General features: G+C 40.7%; 1 protein-coding gene across 1 annotated transcript in view; it reads left to right on the top strand.

The window, feature by feature from the left end:
- The first annotated feature begins 231 nt into the window (after positions 1 to 231).
- Positions 232 to 16,778, top strand: part of GALNTL6 (polypeptide N-acetylgalactosaminyltransferase like 6) — a 476,207-nt gene continuing 459,660 nt past the window's right edge. Inside the window, exon 1 of the mRNA XM_059818036.1 lies at positions 232 to 369. Within this exon, the coding sequence (XP_059674019.1) occupies positions 232 to 369 (138 nt within the window). The remainder of the gene's footprint in view (positions 370 to 16,778) is intronic.

Below are 16,778 nucleotides of genomic sequence, written 5' to 3'. Positions count from 1 at the left end.
GCGCAGCGCCGCGCCGGGGCGGGGGGAGCGGTCGCCAGCTCCGGCCCCACAGCCGCGGCCGCGGGGGGCGGCCCCGCCCGGGCACGGGGCCGTCGGTCGTGAGGCGGGCAGCGAAGTTTCTCCGCCGCGCCGGGCCCCTCCGAGGGACAGCGGGGAGGTGAGAACCTGGCCCCGCGGTGCTGGGGTAGCTGCCGCTGCCGCCGTCGTCACCAGAGCAGCCCGGCTTTGGCCATGAAGAGGAAACAGAAGAGGTTTCTGCAAATGACGCTGCTCTTCACCGCGGCTCTGATTTTTCTGCCCGACGTCGGCCTCTGGTCTCTCTACAAGGAAAAGCACCTGGTGAAGCCCGCCGAGCCCGCGGAGCCGCAGGTAGGTGCGAAGCCGCCCGGGAGCGCTGCGCCGCGGTGTTCCGCGCCCCTCCGCGGTGTCCCGCCGCGCCGGGCGGGCGGCGGGCAGCCGCTTCTCGGGGCGCGGCCCCGGCGCGCGTCCCTCCGGGGCTGCGTGGGGCCCGGCGCCCGCGGAGGTGTCCGGGGAGCGGCGGCCGCCGGCGCGGTGCGGAGCGGAGAGCGGCAGCCCGTGTGCTTGTCCTGCCTCCCTGCTGGAGAGAGAAAGTTGTGGGCGAACAAACGAGCCTGCCGGCTTGGCTTTTCCCGGGCAGGGTCTGGGCGAGCAGTCACAGAAGCTGGCTGTGAAATTAGGAGGACGTGGGATTTTGCACGCTTCCTTGGTTAGCCAAGGGTGATGCTGCTCTCTGATTTTCATTACGGGAGGTGGAGTTTTTACCGCAACTTTTATTTGTCTGCCTCGCTGTAATACTTCTTGAACTGATGTGTGGCTCTATGTCCGCTAAAATTGCTCGGGATCCATCTAGGTAGCTAACCGCCTAGTTTTTTTGTTTCCTCTTCCTTTCTGTTGAAAACTCGTCAGAAGTGGCTGGTGGTCTTTTTCTCTTCCGAATGTTACTAATGTGACCTGGTACAACTACGCTGTGTGTAACTGCTTGTCAGATTGATGTCACAACGAACTTCGTAAACTGGAAATATTTAAATCTCCTCAATCACCGTTATTAATAACAGCGGTTGACATAAGCTTGTTTTTTTCTTAAGTTATTCTTCAAGCCACTGGGTTTATGTATGGCTCATAAATCACAGTATGACCTGCATTAAGTGAAGTTTAGTTTTAGGGAGTTGTTGTAATGCAGTGCTTTAAAAGCCTGCCTGCGATTTACCAAAGCTTATGCTTGTTCTGTTTAACAGTGCTATGCTCCTACACTGTAATTGTCAGTGTAATTTAAATATAATATAAATATTTCATTAGTCATTAGTAAGAAATTATGGGATTGTTTGATCTTTTAGCTTGTTTACTACTTGCATAGCCTTTGTGTTAGTGTGTATTAGACAGCATCATGGATCATTTTAGTGTATTAGTAGTCTTAATTTCAAGGGTCATCACCCATGTATATAATGCACTTTCCATATACTAAATGTATTTAAGTCAACGGTTTCAATTGAACAATAACATATTTGATTCTTTGTTAACATAGCTATCCATTACAGAAGTTATTTCTCCAAAGTATCATAACTTTCGTTAATGAAATATGCTGAATGGAAGATACTTTATTACTTCAGGAGAAAGTTAGGGATAGCTTCTTAATTTGAAGCTTACTTTATCTTTCTAAGGGTTTTCAAATGCAGTAGGTGTCAGGTGCTAGATTTCATTTGGAAGTAATTTCTGCTGAAGGAAACTTATACATGATCATAAGAGTCTGCTGTTAGTTTACCGGGGGCATACTGTAATCTTTGCAGTTTCTAATTTACTTTGTGATTTAGGAAAACTAAGGTGTTCAATGCAAATAATGATGTCCATGTTTGTTACATAGCTCTTTAAAAGATACATGCCTTGACATAAGATGAAATTTCTCATGTTCAAGACTGCACCCTAAGTAGAGTATGACTGGATAGCACTCAAAGGGAAATAACTTTTTTAAAAAAAAAAAGTTCTGGATAAAACGGTGGAAGAAAACCTTGAGGATCAGCAGCTGAGCATACATGAAGGTCTAGTGAGACTTGCTAATGGAGACCCCAGCAAATTTTAAATCCTAGGTTTTCTGAAAGGGGCTTTTTACTAGCTTCCTTTTTTTTTTCCTTTTTTTTCTCCCTGCCCGAATACTAACTGAGCAGTAATGGGACTGTTTAATGGGAAAACAATAAAAATGAGCAATGAAACTTTGAACCTTACAGCTGACTCTAATGTAATTCCACTATCACTGTCGGAATTGAAGTCATGTTGGCAATGTCATTACCCAGTGAGGATAGCAGGTTGGAGTAGGGGTGAGTAATGCAGTTACGGTCCTTGTGTTTTTTGATGTGCATGTTATAACCCAAAATGCATACAGGGAACAAGGGTTGAAATACAAGTTTTGAGTTCAACCCTTCTACATATAAAGGAAATTGTAAGAAGATGGTCAGTGTATTTCTTTGAGACTACGCTAGGAATGAGGTCATACTAGAACAGACTACATTAGAATAGTGAAATAGTACAGTAGAGATATAACTTCCCCCCCCCCCTTAAGTTAGTAGGAGGTGCAAGAATTTCAACACTCAAGTGCAGTCATTCTTTGCTCTTGAGGTGTTCAGTTACTCAGTTCGTAGTGTGACTTAACACAAGTTTAAAGGTCACTCCTACTGAAACTGCGGCAGACTTTTCTTATATATTCTGAAGTTGTGTTAGGTTACATAGGTATGTATATAGAGTCAGCACATGAGACAGTGATGTACAGTCAGGCTGCCATGGTATGTTCTGACTGTGGAAGAGGGGCAGAGCTGTCAATGACTTAGCCATAGGCTGAACTGGCTTTGCCCTCATGGGTAAAATGTGTGTCTGGTGGTATTCTAACCTTGACAGTAATGCTTATAAACATGCCATCTTGTTTTAATAGCAACTAAATTAATGTTACTGATCTTGAGGGTTTTTTGAGGAGGTGGCATGGTGAAATCCTGATTTTCTGACTAGTTGAAAATTAAACTTTCCAATGCATTGCTAAAGCAGACATCCCTGAACTTCCCTGTCAATGAGGGCTGTGGCAGCCTCTCCCACTACTGAAGCGTCTTGCCACAGCACTGGAGCGAAGGAGGGATAACAGGCTGATGGAGGAGGCATTGATATCCTGACAGCAATAAGCAGAGAAGCTGCAAAAGCAGTCTGCAATGCAAAAATTTTCAATCAATGTGTAAAACAGTGTCCCTTGGGGACTGTGTCATTCCTAGTGTGTAGAAGAGGGCACTTGTGCTCTTTAGTGCTACCTAGAAATTCTAATGTGACAAAATAAGTTGACTTTTTTATTCTTTAAAATAGTGCTGCAATAAGATACATGTGAGTATTTTTTTGTCATTGTGCAAATTCTGTTTCTGAGCAGAGAACCTCTTCTTTTCTTCTTTAGGAAAGATTAAAAGATGAGAAAATGATATTGACAACCCTGATTTCAGACAGCGTTAATGATTTTGATCACTGTACGTTACTTCTATAAGCATTATTAACCTCTAAGTGTTTCATACAAACTTACTTTTTTTAACCTATCATATTTTCCTTCCTATTTTCACTTGTCAACATAATAGACTTGGTTTTTATATTTTGATAGTTATTTACTTTTACTTTTGTTTTATCACAAGTGGAACTTCAAGGGTAAAGGTACAGATATTACAGATATTAAGGTTCAGGGTTACATGGAGCAACAAGCTCTCCATAAAATACAGTTTGACAATAAATCAGTACATGTGCGGAAAAAAAATAATCAATTTCTGGTTTAATTCTTTTTAAGTCAGTCTTCCTTGCTGTACTATGGGAATAAGGGAAATCGAATAGGGTATTTTTATTGCCTCTTGAAAAAAAAGTCTTATAAATTCCTTAACAACACATTATGGTGTCCTTGAGTTTTGATTACAGTTTTACAGTTAGTTTAACTTCGTCTTTTTTTGGTCACTGAAATATTATGTATGTGATATAAGTATCCTGTCTGATCTTTTCTTTTGACAAAATCCCAAGGCCGGGGTGTTGGGATAATAAGTTATGTTGATAAAACTTTTTAATTTCAGTTTTGTTTTCTGTGGAGGAAAAACAACAATGCAGTACAACCAGTAGGATGTAATCCTAGTCCAAACCTGGGTATCTGATGCTATCTAAAGTTAGTGCTACTTTATTTGGCTACAGTAAGGCTTTATCCTTGTCTGTTTATATGCTTTCAATATATGAAAAATAACTTCATGTAAAAGAAGCAAATTTCTTGCAGCAGCTGTCAGTAATACAGGTATTTGGTGAAAAGTGTTGTGAGAGATGTTTCTTTCTGGTTTTATGGGATGCCATTGTGGTTGGCTGACAGGAGGGCAGTCTAGTGAGGTAACCCCTAATGCATTTCAACTTCATTTGCTTCTTTTTTCATTCAGTTGCCATCTCCCTGCTTCCCGGTGTCAAATTTCCTCACTTAAAATTGGCTTGAACAGCAGCATCTCTTAGTCACAGATGGTCTGTAATACTTACTCATAGGTGTATTACTGAAACACTTTATGATGTGTAGAGTAAGGAAAGAAGGTAGATTTTTGGCTTCGTTTCACTAGTGCTTTGGCGCAGTGGGGCATGCTACTTTAACTTCCAGATTTAGACATTTCTGTGGGAGGAGCTCTCAATGGCATTGGCCCTTTTTATTTTGGTGCATGCACGGTGCCCAGAGCAAAGACCAAAACACAGCCATGCTGTGGGGGGGGAAAGCATTGTTCCATGGGATAGTCACGCTCTCTTTCCCTTGTTCTGTGAATTCTGTATTTCTGTCTGGTTAGCCCCATGATTAGGTCTTTCTCTTGGGATATGTGAGGCACAGATTTAAATGAACTCCTCAGAATAAGGAGAACTTAGCTCTTACAGATCCTGAGCCTGTATTGTAGTTGGCAAACAGGCACAAAATCCACCTTCCAAGCCTGGTGGCTGGGGAAGTACTAACATTGGCTCCTGACTCCAGGAAGCGATTTCAGCCTGAAATCTGTCTTGCAAACAGTCATTACTTTCTAAAGTCCATGGAAGGTGAAAATTTAAATTTACCCCGAAGTGCAATGTTTCCTACTGTTTAGTATGCAGGTTCTGATAATCATAATTGTTCCAGGACAGTTAACTCTGTTTACTCACTATTGATGCCTGTGAAGTACAAAGCTTGGGTTGGTGAATTCTGTTTCTGGAGCTGCATAAAAGCTGCATATTGAAAGTGAACTTCCCCCCCCCCCCCCCCCCCCTTAGCTGTATTTCCCTTGCTTTTCCAGTTGATTTCAACAGCTACAAAATCTTGTACTAAGTATGGTTTGGTTAGGACACAAACAGACACCTATTTCCTTTAATTGCACTGTCAGACACTGTCAGTTACTTAACATAGAATCACAGAATCACTAAGGTTGGAAGAGACCTGTAAGATCATCAAGTCCAACCATCAACCAACAAACACCACCATGCCTATTAAACCATGTCCCGCAGTGCCACGTCCACATGTTCCTTGAACACCTCCAGTGATGGTGACTCCACCACCTCCCTGGGCAGCCTGTTCCAATGCTTCACCACTCTCTCAGTAAAGAAATTTTTCCTAATATCCAGCCTGAACCTCCCCTGGTGCAACTTGAGGCCATTTCCTCTTGTCCTGTCACTCGTCACTTGGGAGAAGAGACCAACACCCACCTCTCTGCAACCCCCTTTCAGGTAATTGTAGAGAGCGATAAGGTCTCCCCTCAGCCTCCTCTTCTCCAGACTGAACAACCCCAGTTCCCTCAGCCGCTCCTCATCAGACTTGTGCTCCAGACCCCTCACCAGCTTCGTCGCCCTTCTCTGGACACGCTCCAGCACCTCAATGTCCTTCTTGTAGTGAGGGGCCCAAAACTGAACACAGGATTCGAGGTGCGGCCTCACCAGAGCCGAGTACAGGGGCACGATCACCTCCCTGCTCCTGCTGGCCACACCATTTCTGATACAGGCCAGGATGACGTTGGCCGCCTTGGCCACCTGGGCACACTGCTGGCTCATATTCAGCCGGGTGTCAACCAACACCCCCAGGTCCTTTTCTGCGGGGACATGTTTAGTTCCACTGTGTCAGTTACTTACCTTTGCTTTCACCAAAGACTTGTGAGGTGGGACAGTTTTGTTTCTCTTGAACAGAGGAGTAAATAAAGTATAGAGTGACAAACAGGCCCAAATCTGCAAAAGTAGCTGCTTGACTATTGCTGACATTAAATTTCTACTATTTTGGGAGAGTGCATGGCTGACAGTAAAAAATACTGATCACTTTCTATGCTCAGTTTCTATGCATGTGCTGTTCCAAGTAAGTCCTCATTTCTCTCCCCAGAGCAGCATCTGTGACCTGGTGTGTTCAGTTCTCTTTTATTCTACAGCCCTGTTCATTGCTGTGCCGGTGTGTCAGCTCCAAGAGCCCTTATACATGGCATGGCAAAACAGAGCTTAGTGTCTTAAAATGCAGTGCATTGGCCATCTGCATTTGATATTTAAGTATTTAACTTCTGTAATTCACTTCTTTATCTGAATTGTTCATGTATAATTTTATTTCCCTGTATATATTGGAGCCTACTGAGGAAAATATTGTTTGAGGTCTAAAACCTTTGTTACTTTTAAGATACAATATTATTTTTGGCAATTAACAGTACGTTTCTGTTGTATTCAGTATACCAGAGGGAGCCCTCCTGTGGTTAATTTAATACCTATCAATTTTCAGGAACGTTACTAAACAGAGTATATCTTACAGGATAAAATGGACTCGTTTCTATATTTAGTTTTCTTTCCATTTAATTTGGCATTTGTAATGCATTTCAGCTAATATTATCGTGTGTAGTTACCTTTCTTTTTTGTAAGCACAGTCATTTCAGATTAATCCAAATCAAAATATAAGGTCAAAACACCTCTGTGCATGCCAACATTTGGACTTGCAGAAAGGCCACTGCGATGAGGGGGACTCCATGGTATTATCGAAGCAGTGGGATGCAAGATTACTCACTGATTAGGGAGGCATACCCAAGCTGTGTTTTGTCCCCTCACTGGGACATGATGCTCACTTCTTTCCTAAACTTCCTCATCTCCCTGTGCAGGGAATGCAGCTCTCGCATTTGGGTCCGGGGAACTGCAGCGGTACCATAGGTGCATCCTGGTTGGGAGCCAGACTGCACTGTGCCGCTGCGTGTGCCGTTCAGGGGAGATGCAACCATGTGTGTAGGCAGGTGTCTGTTCACATATAGAAGGAAGAACAATTCAGCTTGCTTTTTTTTTTTTTAATGCTCAGACAGGTAACTTATGGTCTTTGTCTAGCGATAGCTGATGCACACATTTATAGCAACTGACTTCAGCAAAACTGAGTGTATGTTAACTATTTCGATGGATCCGGGCCAGGAGCAGACGTGTTTGGTTACTTTAAATAAGGCTGAAAAAAATTAACTGAGAGGTTGACAAGTTAAATACAATGCAGCTTAGGAATCCCAAGCTAAAAATCCTACATCTATCGTAAATGTTCCTCACTGTCAAGAGACCAAATTACGCTGACTGAAAGAAGTACCAGTCCCAGGTTTTTAATGTTTTTTTTTTAAAATGTGAAAAGGCTTTATTAGGAGATGTCAACCTGCTGAACCAACTCCTTCCCAAGAATTCTGGTGTAAACTGGTTTTTAAGGTGAAGCTCTGTTGAGATTCATTGGTTTCAAACTGGTTTGACAATTGTCATGTTTGGCGGAGTTTCACTGGGTGATGGGCTTGGCTGGGTAATCTTTCTCAAATTATGTCTTCAACAGAGAAATCCTTTCCCTCTTTTTTATGAAAAAATGCTATAGAAGAGACCTACTTGAGGAGGTTTGCTCAAGAGGTAAAGGAGAGGAAGAAAATCTATTGCAGGAATTTAACAGGATTTCATGCTTCTCTTTCAAAATCTTCACCTTCATTTCCATAATTTTTGCACATCTTTCTTCATAGAGAAGATGATACGACTCCAAGTCCATGCAAACACCTGCTGATTCAAGTCAGCTATTTAATTGCCAAACTAATAGCAATATATTAAGAGAATTGTAGGAGTAAAATGATGAGACGTATGTGCAGCTAACATAGAAATATATAGGCTACAATATCCACTCTCTTCTGGATGTTTGTACTCTGAAGGGACAGAACTCGCATGTTCCTGTTTAAGGTAGTGTTTCACAGGGACTATGTTATCTTACGCTGCCATTTTAAGATCTCTTGGCAGATCTTATTTGAAGGAATTTCCTATCCCCTCTTTCTCCTGGTCAGATCCTGTTTATTGAGGACCTCTGCCCTCACTTTAGGAAGCAGTCACTAGCTGAATTAAGAGGCTTTCATCTAGCCACTTGTGGATTTAACAGATAATTACAGCATCCCTTTCCTCCCCGACACCTCCAGCTGTTGGTTACCATCCAATGCCTGAACTTTTCAGCCAAATCTCTGGTGACAGGACATAACGGCATTTGACAGATGCTTCACTGGATCATCAGAAACCACCTCCACAACAGTTTAAGCCTATCTGCCAGAGTTTTCCCTGAAGCAGTTGAAGAAGATTTGCACATCTTCTTCAGAGCCATGTGAGCAGTAACCTCCAAGAGAGCTGCAACAACAAGGAGTTTGGAGATTGGTGACATCTGGCAGTGCTGTGAAGATGCAGTGCCCTGAAACTTCTGTCAGGTTTGTGCCAGCTAAGAGTTACCATGTCCAGTGCAGTTTCCTACACTTCATCAGTTGTTTGAGTTTTTTAATGCCCAATTTACAGTGCAAATTGGACATAGTAGACTAGAAAATCTGGCCCATACAACTTAAATGTTTCATCAATCAGCAATAAACCATTGATTCTGTGCTTAAGATGCAATGGCAATTTAACAGTTTACTTCTGTGCTATACGGTGGTTTATGACAGGATGCAATACTGCTAAGAGATTTCGCTAGGCAGAGTAATTATCTGAACTAGAATTTGGTCAGGACGCCAGTGTTAACACAGTGTGCTTTAGAAATCGGGTTGCTCAGTGAAGTGTGTAAGCGTAGATTTATCAGGCTAACTTAGGGTGCTCATTTGCTTAAAGAAGCATAATTTTTTTGTACTTGTACTTAGAATAACAGATGAGTTTATTTAGAAAATTTTAGCCTGTTTACTTATTGTTTCTCTCTGAAAATAGTTTTCTATAAATTAAGTACTAGGAGAATGCAGACAAATATTTAGGACAAACAAGAACATTTTATAGCCAGCCTGTGACAAGTTCTGTTTATAGATGAAGATGGGGAAGAGCAAGGGCTCCCTGTGTCTCTGCTCAGAGCCAATGTCTGGGAAATGCAGGCCCTGCACATGTATTCCTACTGTAGTGTGAGATAAGTATTTCATCTCACATGTTTTTGCCTCACTGTGATTAAAATCTCGCAATTTTGCATTAGAGAAGGCAATTGTCTGTCACTAGCAGTTTGTCTTTCTGTTCTGTCATCCAATACCTGGGATAAAAGTTGTGCTTGTAATGCAATATTTGGGTAACACCACTGACGCTTTGCTTTTACATGGTTGTGTCGGAGAAGGCAAAGTCAAACGAGTGCACGTGTACTTGGGAGGTTTGACATATTTCCCCCCCCACCAAGAGTTAGCTCCAACAGATATTGGCAACTGAAATATCTCTTCTGCACAGATTAACTATACCCTTGGCAAAATTTTGCCAGTCCCTGGCAAAGCCTGCGCAGATGCAGCACTAGTTAGCCAGAGGTAGGTAACTTGAGAAGAGACTGCAATTGTACCAAATCTTTTGCTGAACTAGTATCCTTCAGTGGTTCACCGGCTCTGGATCATCTGTCTTGCGCACAATGTAATACATGTTTTAATGCAATAATTCACTTTTTTATATAGAATCTTTTTTATATGAGAGGCAAAATACCTACTGTGGCCCTTCAATGGGGAAAGCCCTCTTATTTTCAACATAGCAGCACACCTCTGTCTCTTGCCTCATTCTCTTCTTTGTGTTTGGTTGTTTGGGTTTTTTTTGAAAAACACGTTTCATCTTCTTTTTGATATTTCATTTGATTGCTGGGTAAATTATTATATTGGATTGCTTCAGTCTTGGAAATTTTTAGATTGCTTTTCCTACAGAGTGGTAGTTTCACATCAGCATGGGGAATGCATGAAAAAGACACATTAATGCCATCCTACAAGTAATATATTGCTATTTTTCAGGCTCTGATAAATGACTACATTTTAAGTTACATTTGATATGGATACAAAATGAATGACAGGCTTGAACGGATGTTGTTTTTCCAGAATTGCTCAACATAAACTAAAGTGACAGTGAAATTGCTGATCAAATTTTGCAATTATAACACCAGTATAAAAATGTAAATCCAGAACTTTTACGACATTAAGTTACAAATTCTCCACTAAAGTTACAAAATCGTTAAAAACATAGCATACATGGACATAAAAAGTACTTGGAATGGCTCTAAAAATTAGCAGAAGACTCAAAAATTACATGCAAAAGCCTCACAGCAAAATATTCCTGCAGTATATTTAACCTGTGTTTCACATCAGATTAAATCTTTTTCAGCATAAGGGCCGAAATGAATCCTTGACATAATTCCCAATGATGGTGAAGCAGTGGGAATTTCTTCAAGTATATGGAGACACTCCTCCTAATGATGGTCAGATTTTTATTTTGATCTATATTACTTTTTCATCTATATAGAGGTCTGAGAGAAGAGTGGTTTTATCTCTCCATTTTCCCTAAAGTAATCCATTTAAGAGATACAAACCCAATGCAAGCCCAGCCAGAACATGTATATTAGCCTATTGCTTGCCAATATGAAAGTGAAATTGCGTCTACCTCCACCAACTGCCTATATATACTAATGGAATTTAAAAAACAAATTGAAAGCCGGCATCTTGAGCACTGCAAGAAGACATGCCAGGTGTGCAGGAAGGGCTGCAGAGGAGGGCAGGGAACTTCTGGAGCTCCTTCAGGGAAAGCAGCAAAGCTGCAGAGGGATGGGAAATACATCTGACTGGAAACCCAGTCCACTACCTTATGTGATCTTTCCCCATCTTCACTGTCTCCTTGCTTCATGAAGAGAGGATGCACCAAGAGCAGTAAAGATGCCGAGACATTGTTTAAGCCATCCATACACAAAGCATAGAGGGAAACTGCTTGACAAAGAGTTGTTATTAACGTGAGACTTACTTTTTATAAAACTGAGGTGGTATCTCAGCAAATTACTACTCAGAACTTCCAGGTGCGGCAGTTCATATGCTGACCCCACATAGAGTAATAGTGCAGTCACTGAAGATAAAGGTGTTTTCATTGAAGCAGCTTCAATATGAACAAGTGAGAGAAATTTTTCTTCAAATGCTCAAGACGCACAACAGATGTCTCCTTCAGGAGCAATGAAGAAAAATTGTATTTTGTATTGGGAGAAGGGAAATGGAGATGGCATCATGCTAAGCAGCAACCTGCTTCTGCATCTGGAATGGATGTGCATGACAAATGAACACAGGAGATGAAGCCTAGGACACGTGTATTTATTGCCTGTGCTTGTTGTAACCCCTTAAGACAGAGGTCTTGGAAAAAAACTTGCCTTTTTCTTGTGTTGTAGTAACATTCATTCTATGACTTATGAGAGTAAAAATCTTACTGAATTGAGTTTAAAACTAAAATTCAGTGAATTGAGACTCTTCAATGCATTTTAGAGAAATTGTTAGTAGACTAGATTCTTCAGAAATGGTTATTAGCGTGGGCTTTGAGTTTTTCCTTTTTTTATGTATATACACGCATATATGTACAAGCATGTGTATGTTTGTTTATGGGCAGGAGGAGGTGAGGAGACCATCTTTGCTTCCTACAGGGAGAGGGAGTTTCTTTTTCTTAATGTAACATGCCGTAACAATCTTACGAGGAATGGAACGATTTTGTGAAAGACATCATGCGAATACATGGGAAAGCATATGTTTATGAGTATAAATTCAGTACAATCTACAGTCTCTTTGGCATTTTCCAGGGTTTTTTTTTTAATAAATGTGGGGTTTTGGTTTGCTTTTGTCTCCCCTCCCTCTTTATGCACAGATTGTATGTGGGCTGGCTTTATGTTCGGTTTTTGAACACTGATAACTTCACACAATCTACTGAACTTTTTTTCCCCTCTCTACTTCTAAGTCTTGAAATACGTAGGCAATAAAGATGTTGGTTCGCTTCATTTATGCCCTTGATTATTTCCTATCTTTTCTACTCTTTAGACTCTCATATACATTTCTTTAGGAGACCATACACAAGTTTGTTCAAAAAATACTTGCCCAAGGCTGCCGTTTTTACAATATACTTTGCTAACCTGCTTTTCTTCTGACATGTGTGACCTAAAATAATCAAACGACTGACCTTCTCTTCCATTTAGTAACCACCTTCATATTGCAGATTAACCTCCGATTTACTGATGTGGTTGTTAGAGAGACCAGCTACTCTTTTTTTAATGATAACTGAGAGCGAGAAGCTGCCGGAGCATTAGGGTAGAAGTGACAAGAAGGAAACATGGAGGAAAGGAAAATGTACAGCCAGGAGAAGAACAAGGAAAATATATTCCATCAACTACATTCCTGGAACTTCTAAGTCATGTTGTTATTGTGTTTCCTATGCTTTCTCTTTCATGTTGCTCTAATTTGTATCTCTGGCATGTATTGTTATCATATTATTTTTTTAATGCATGCTAACCGCAACCTTGCTTCTCTTTTATTCTAATTTATTATGGCATATTAGTAAAGCTCCTTTGGAATATCCTGGATTAATGATGCATTTTAAACTGTTTTAAAATGACCCAGGTTAGGTCAATTATTGAAGTAGTGCCAGTGAGGAATATTTTATTTTGATTACAGTAAGCTCTTAGTTTTATGTGAACTGCATCGTACAAACATGACCTGTGGACTTTTAATGTTGTAGTGAATTGAAAATGTGTGAATAAAGCATGCATCATATTTTTACGTAGCAAACGGAGGGTCCTTCTCAAGAGGAGACTCTATAAGCTTGTTTTCTTCTGTTGTACATGTGGTCGCCTTTTTGTACTAGTGCTCTGAGAAAGCGGGCTTGTCTTTTGATATAAAGGGAAAAGTTAGTGAGGTGCAAGTGCTGCTTAACGGCATGTTAGGTGACAGTGCACTCACCCCTTCTGTATCCCCGCAGTTTAATAGACCTGTGCTACTACACCTGTACTTGGACAAAACAATCTCTCTCTTCCTTTGCAACCTGAAGGCTGGAAGGACTAAATAGTTCAGGATGTTTTGGTGTGGAAAGTGTAGGTTGGTGATGCTCTTTGAGCTCCTACCAAAATCAAGGGGAGGTTCTTAGTGTGGCTGCCTTACTTTGCTTCTCCACACTTCTCGGTGTTTTTGATGTCCGTAGCCGGAGACAGACTTGCAGAGGATGTCCAAGGCATGTGGAGAGGAGGGCCTCAGTTTCCCCATGGCACTGCGGACATGAACAGCATTGATGCCTGGCAATGTGCTGATGCGGGACTTGGGGTGGCCTCACTGAATCATGTTTACCATGGCTGAGCAAAGCGTGGTGTCAGCAGCGTTTAGATGTGAAGTGATGTAGCTGTTAAGGTGGTCTGTGAGGTACACCAGGCTGAAAATCGTAAGAAGGAAGTGTGTTTTACCCCCAGCTTTGGAACATGAGCGGGAGATCACTGCTATTTGTGGTGCAGGGTGGGAGATTTCTGTAATATACAGATTATTTCCCAAAACTTTATTTGTAAAAGCAGTGCATTTAATTTTTTCTTGTAAAATTTATGTCCTTCATTATCGCACAGGTAACTTTATATTTCTTTTCCCTTTTATAGGTGGAAAGTGTTACTTGCTGTGTTCTGCTTTAGAATTGAGCTGGAACACGGGCTTATTGCATAGTTTTCAAAATGCAGGGATGTGGGGTTTTTCACATCCCAAATGCATCTCTGCTTTTCTGTGCAAAGATGTACTGCAGTTTCTCCACCAAATTCTACCATTATGGGCAGCTTATGCTGCAAATTTAAAAACAAACAAACAAAAACTAGCTCATTAACAAAATTTAGTAATGTAGTCTCATCTCAATAAAACTGGCATCGATGACCCATCAAAGACATTGGACTTCACAGGTTTGGCAGTGCTTTGGGAGCTTGAGTAACTCATTAAGTTTCACCAGTAACTTTAGGCTGTGGGTGTAGGTTTTTTGCTAAATTGGTCTTCTGGAAGAGGAGCTGAAAACTGGCTCCAGTCATGGCCTGAAAGTGCAGCTACACAGAACTTGTAGGAATTTGCTTAAAATAAACAGAATATACACCTCCCCAGAGCACTGTTTTCAACTAATTTACAGGTCTATTAACTATCTAAGAGGGGTAAAACCAGCGTTTAAAATTAAGACTCCTACCTTGTGTAGGAGAACAGTGATTTGGCAGTGACTGAGATGCTCAAGAGATCAGCAGAGATCTTTAACATCAAGCCACTTAAGAGGAGAAACAAAATGTAAAATGAGACCAGAATTATTAATTTCAAATGCCTCAGAAGAATCATGGGAAGGAAAATAAAAACCCTTTTATGTTTTGGGTTTGTTATTAGTCTGAGGTACTTCCAAGGTGCTTGAAAACTAAGATGATCCATGCCTAGGAAACAGGGGCATAAACAAATGATCTGTGGGATCAATAGCCAGTGTTTGGAAGTTTCATTATAATGGGCAGAGTTTCTGTAATGGAAGAGAGAGAAAATAAAAAAATGGGAAATTTGGGGTAGGATACAGGCAGAATTTTACTGTTATAGCTGAATATCTCTCCACATAATCTTCTGTCTTTGTCTAGCCCTCTGAAGTAAAATGTGGATAAATATAAAATAAAGTATATGAGGAAGTAAATAATCCTAGTTTTACATATACAGCAATAACTTTTGACATAGTAATTGCTACTCAGGAAGCAGTTCTTGGTGGTTATATTAGTTTTATGAAAATGTTAGCTTTCATTTCAAAGAGGATAATATTGTTATGACTACTGTGCAAATTCATTGTGTACTCTCAAATACTGTATGCAATTCTTGTGCAATCGTAATCATCACAGATGGGGTGGAAAAGATACCTATCTTGGGTGACTGAATTAAGTAAAGGCTTCATTGTTGAGTGACTGATGAGAAGACTGAGAATACGATAGAGATATCTGAGAAGAGAGTAACATGGAAAAGATATGCAGGGATCACGTTATTCACTTTCTCTTTCAATAGCAATAATAGCATCAAATTAAATACTATACCAGGTTCAAAACAAATGAGAGGTACAGGTCTTCATACAATAGGTTATTAAGCTGTGGAGCTTTCTGAACCAGGGATTGTGGATATTAAATGCTTACATGGCTTCAAGAAACAATTGAATACATTCATGGAAGAAAAATCCGTTAGGGCAAAAGACAGCACCTCTGGCTTGCAAAGTCCTTGAACTACCAGTTGCTGGAGGCTGGAAGGGTGCTGTAGGGAAGTGAAGTTGGTTGTTTGCCATGTATTTATATCTGTCTGTAGGATTTGATGTTGATCACTGTCAGAAACAGATAGTTGGCTAGATGGACCTTTTTATATGACTTTTTTTATAAAAAGTCATTCTTAAACTAATAAAGTGTCAGTCAGTCATCCATAGTAGCTGCTGATCGGAAATCAAGTTGTGGAACAGGAGGAGATTATGAATCAGTTACTGGATGCTGGAGAGCGTTCTGGTAAACCAGAAAGAATAATAAATGCCAGACAGGTTCAGTGTTGCAGCTCCACAATGAATTTGAGGTGTGGTGCACAGAGAAAGCACATACCTTAGACTAAGTGTAGCTGTAACAATGTGCATTTTCTCATTATAAATGCATGTCTTGGTGCATGAGTTAGTATTTGAGGGAGACTAAAGACACAATTTCAAGATTCTAAACTTTAATTTATGCTTATATGGGTACTGATCCCCATCATCTCCATCCTGTACTAGGTGCTAGCAATAGGATCCCAGAGTCTTCTGCATGCTTAGTTTGCTTTTAATCTTTATGCAAAATTTTCTCTTTTTCTCTCTCCTGAATAGTTTAAGTTTTTCTTCCCTATGATAAAACAGGGACATGTTGAATATCGTAGAGTGTCATAAGGAACATTTTAAGCCTGAGATCGTGGTATTGTGTCAGTATACGTGGAACAGCTTGGGGGCATTGTGGTTTCCTTTTCAGTTTTTTGTTGTTTTTTTTTTTTAATACTGAAGGGAAATATTTGCCTATGTTGACACATTGCATATAAAGAGGAGATTATGGCCTTAAAATATTTAAATTACTTTGTGGAATATCTGCAGAACTGTACGTTCATTCCTCTGTAACTTGAACTCTCGAGTACGTATAGATATGAATGTGATGTTTTGCTATTTCCAAATGGTTCCCATTTTCCTGGTATTGAACTTTGCCTAATATCAGGGCTGTATTTCGTATTTCAGTATGACTAGAATCTGCCACAGGAATGTGTATCTTAACCGGCTAAGAATAAAGAAAGAATCTTTTCTTTCCCCCCTGCCTCAGTAGAGGTTACTTACAGGAAACCATATTCATTAGGATTCTATAGGCTGAGCATTTGCCAGGTGCTTACCAGAACACCACTTACAAGTTTGCTGACAGTAACTGGTGAAGATAAAAGCTCATCTCTCTCCCCTCCCCCCCCCCTTTTTTTTTTTAAGTGAATAGCATAATGTGAAGTTGCTAATGCGAAGTAGTACATCTAAGATGG

The sequence above is a fragment of the Gavia stellata genome, chromosome 5 (genome assembly GCF_030936135.1).
Source record: "Gavia stellata isolate bGavSte3 chromosome 5, bGavSte3.hap2, whole genome shotgun sequence".
NCBI lineage: Eukaryota > Metazoa > Chordata > Aves > Gaviiformes > Gaviidae > Gavia > Gavia stellata.
The sequence above is the reverse complement of the archived record's forward strand: the minus strand, read 5'-3'. Positions and strand labels throughout refer to the sequence as shown.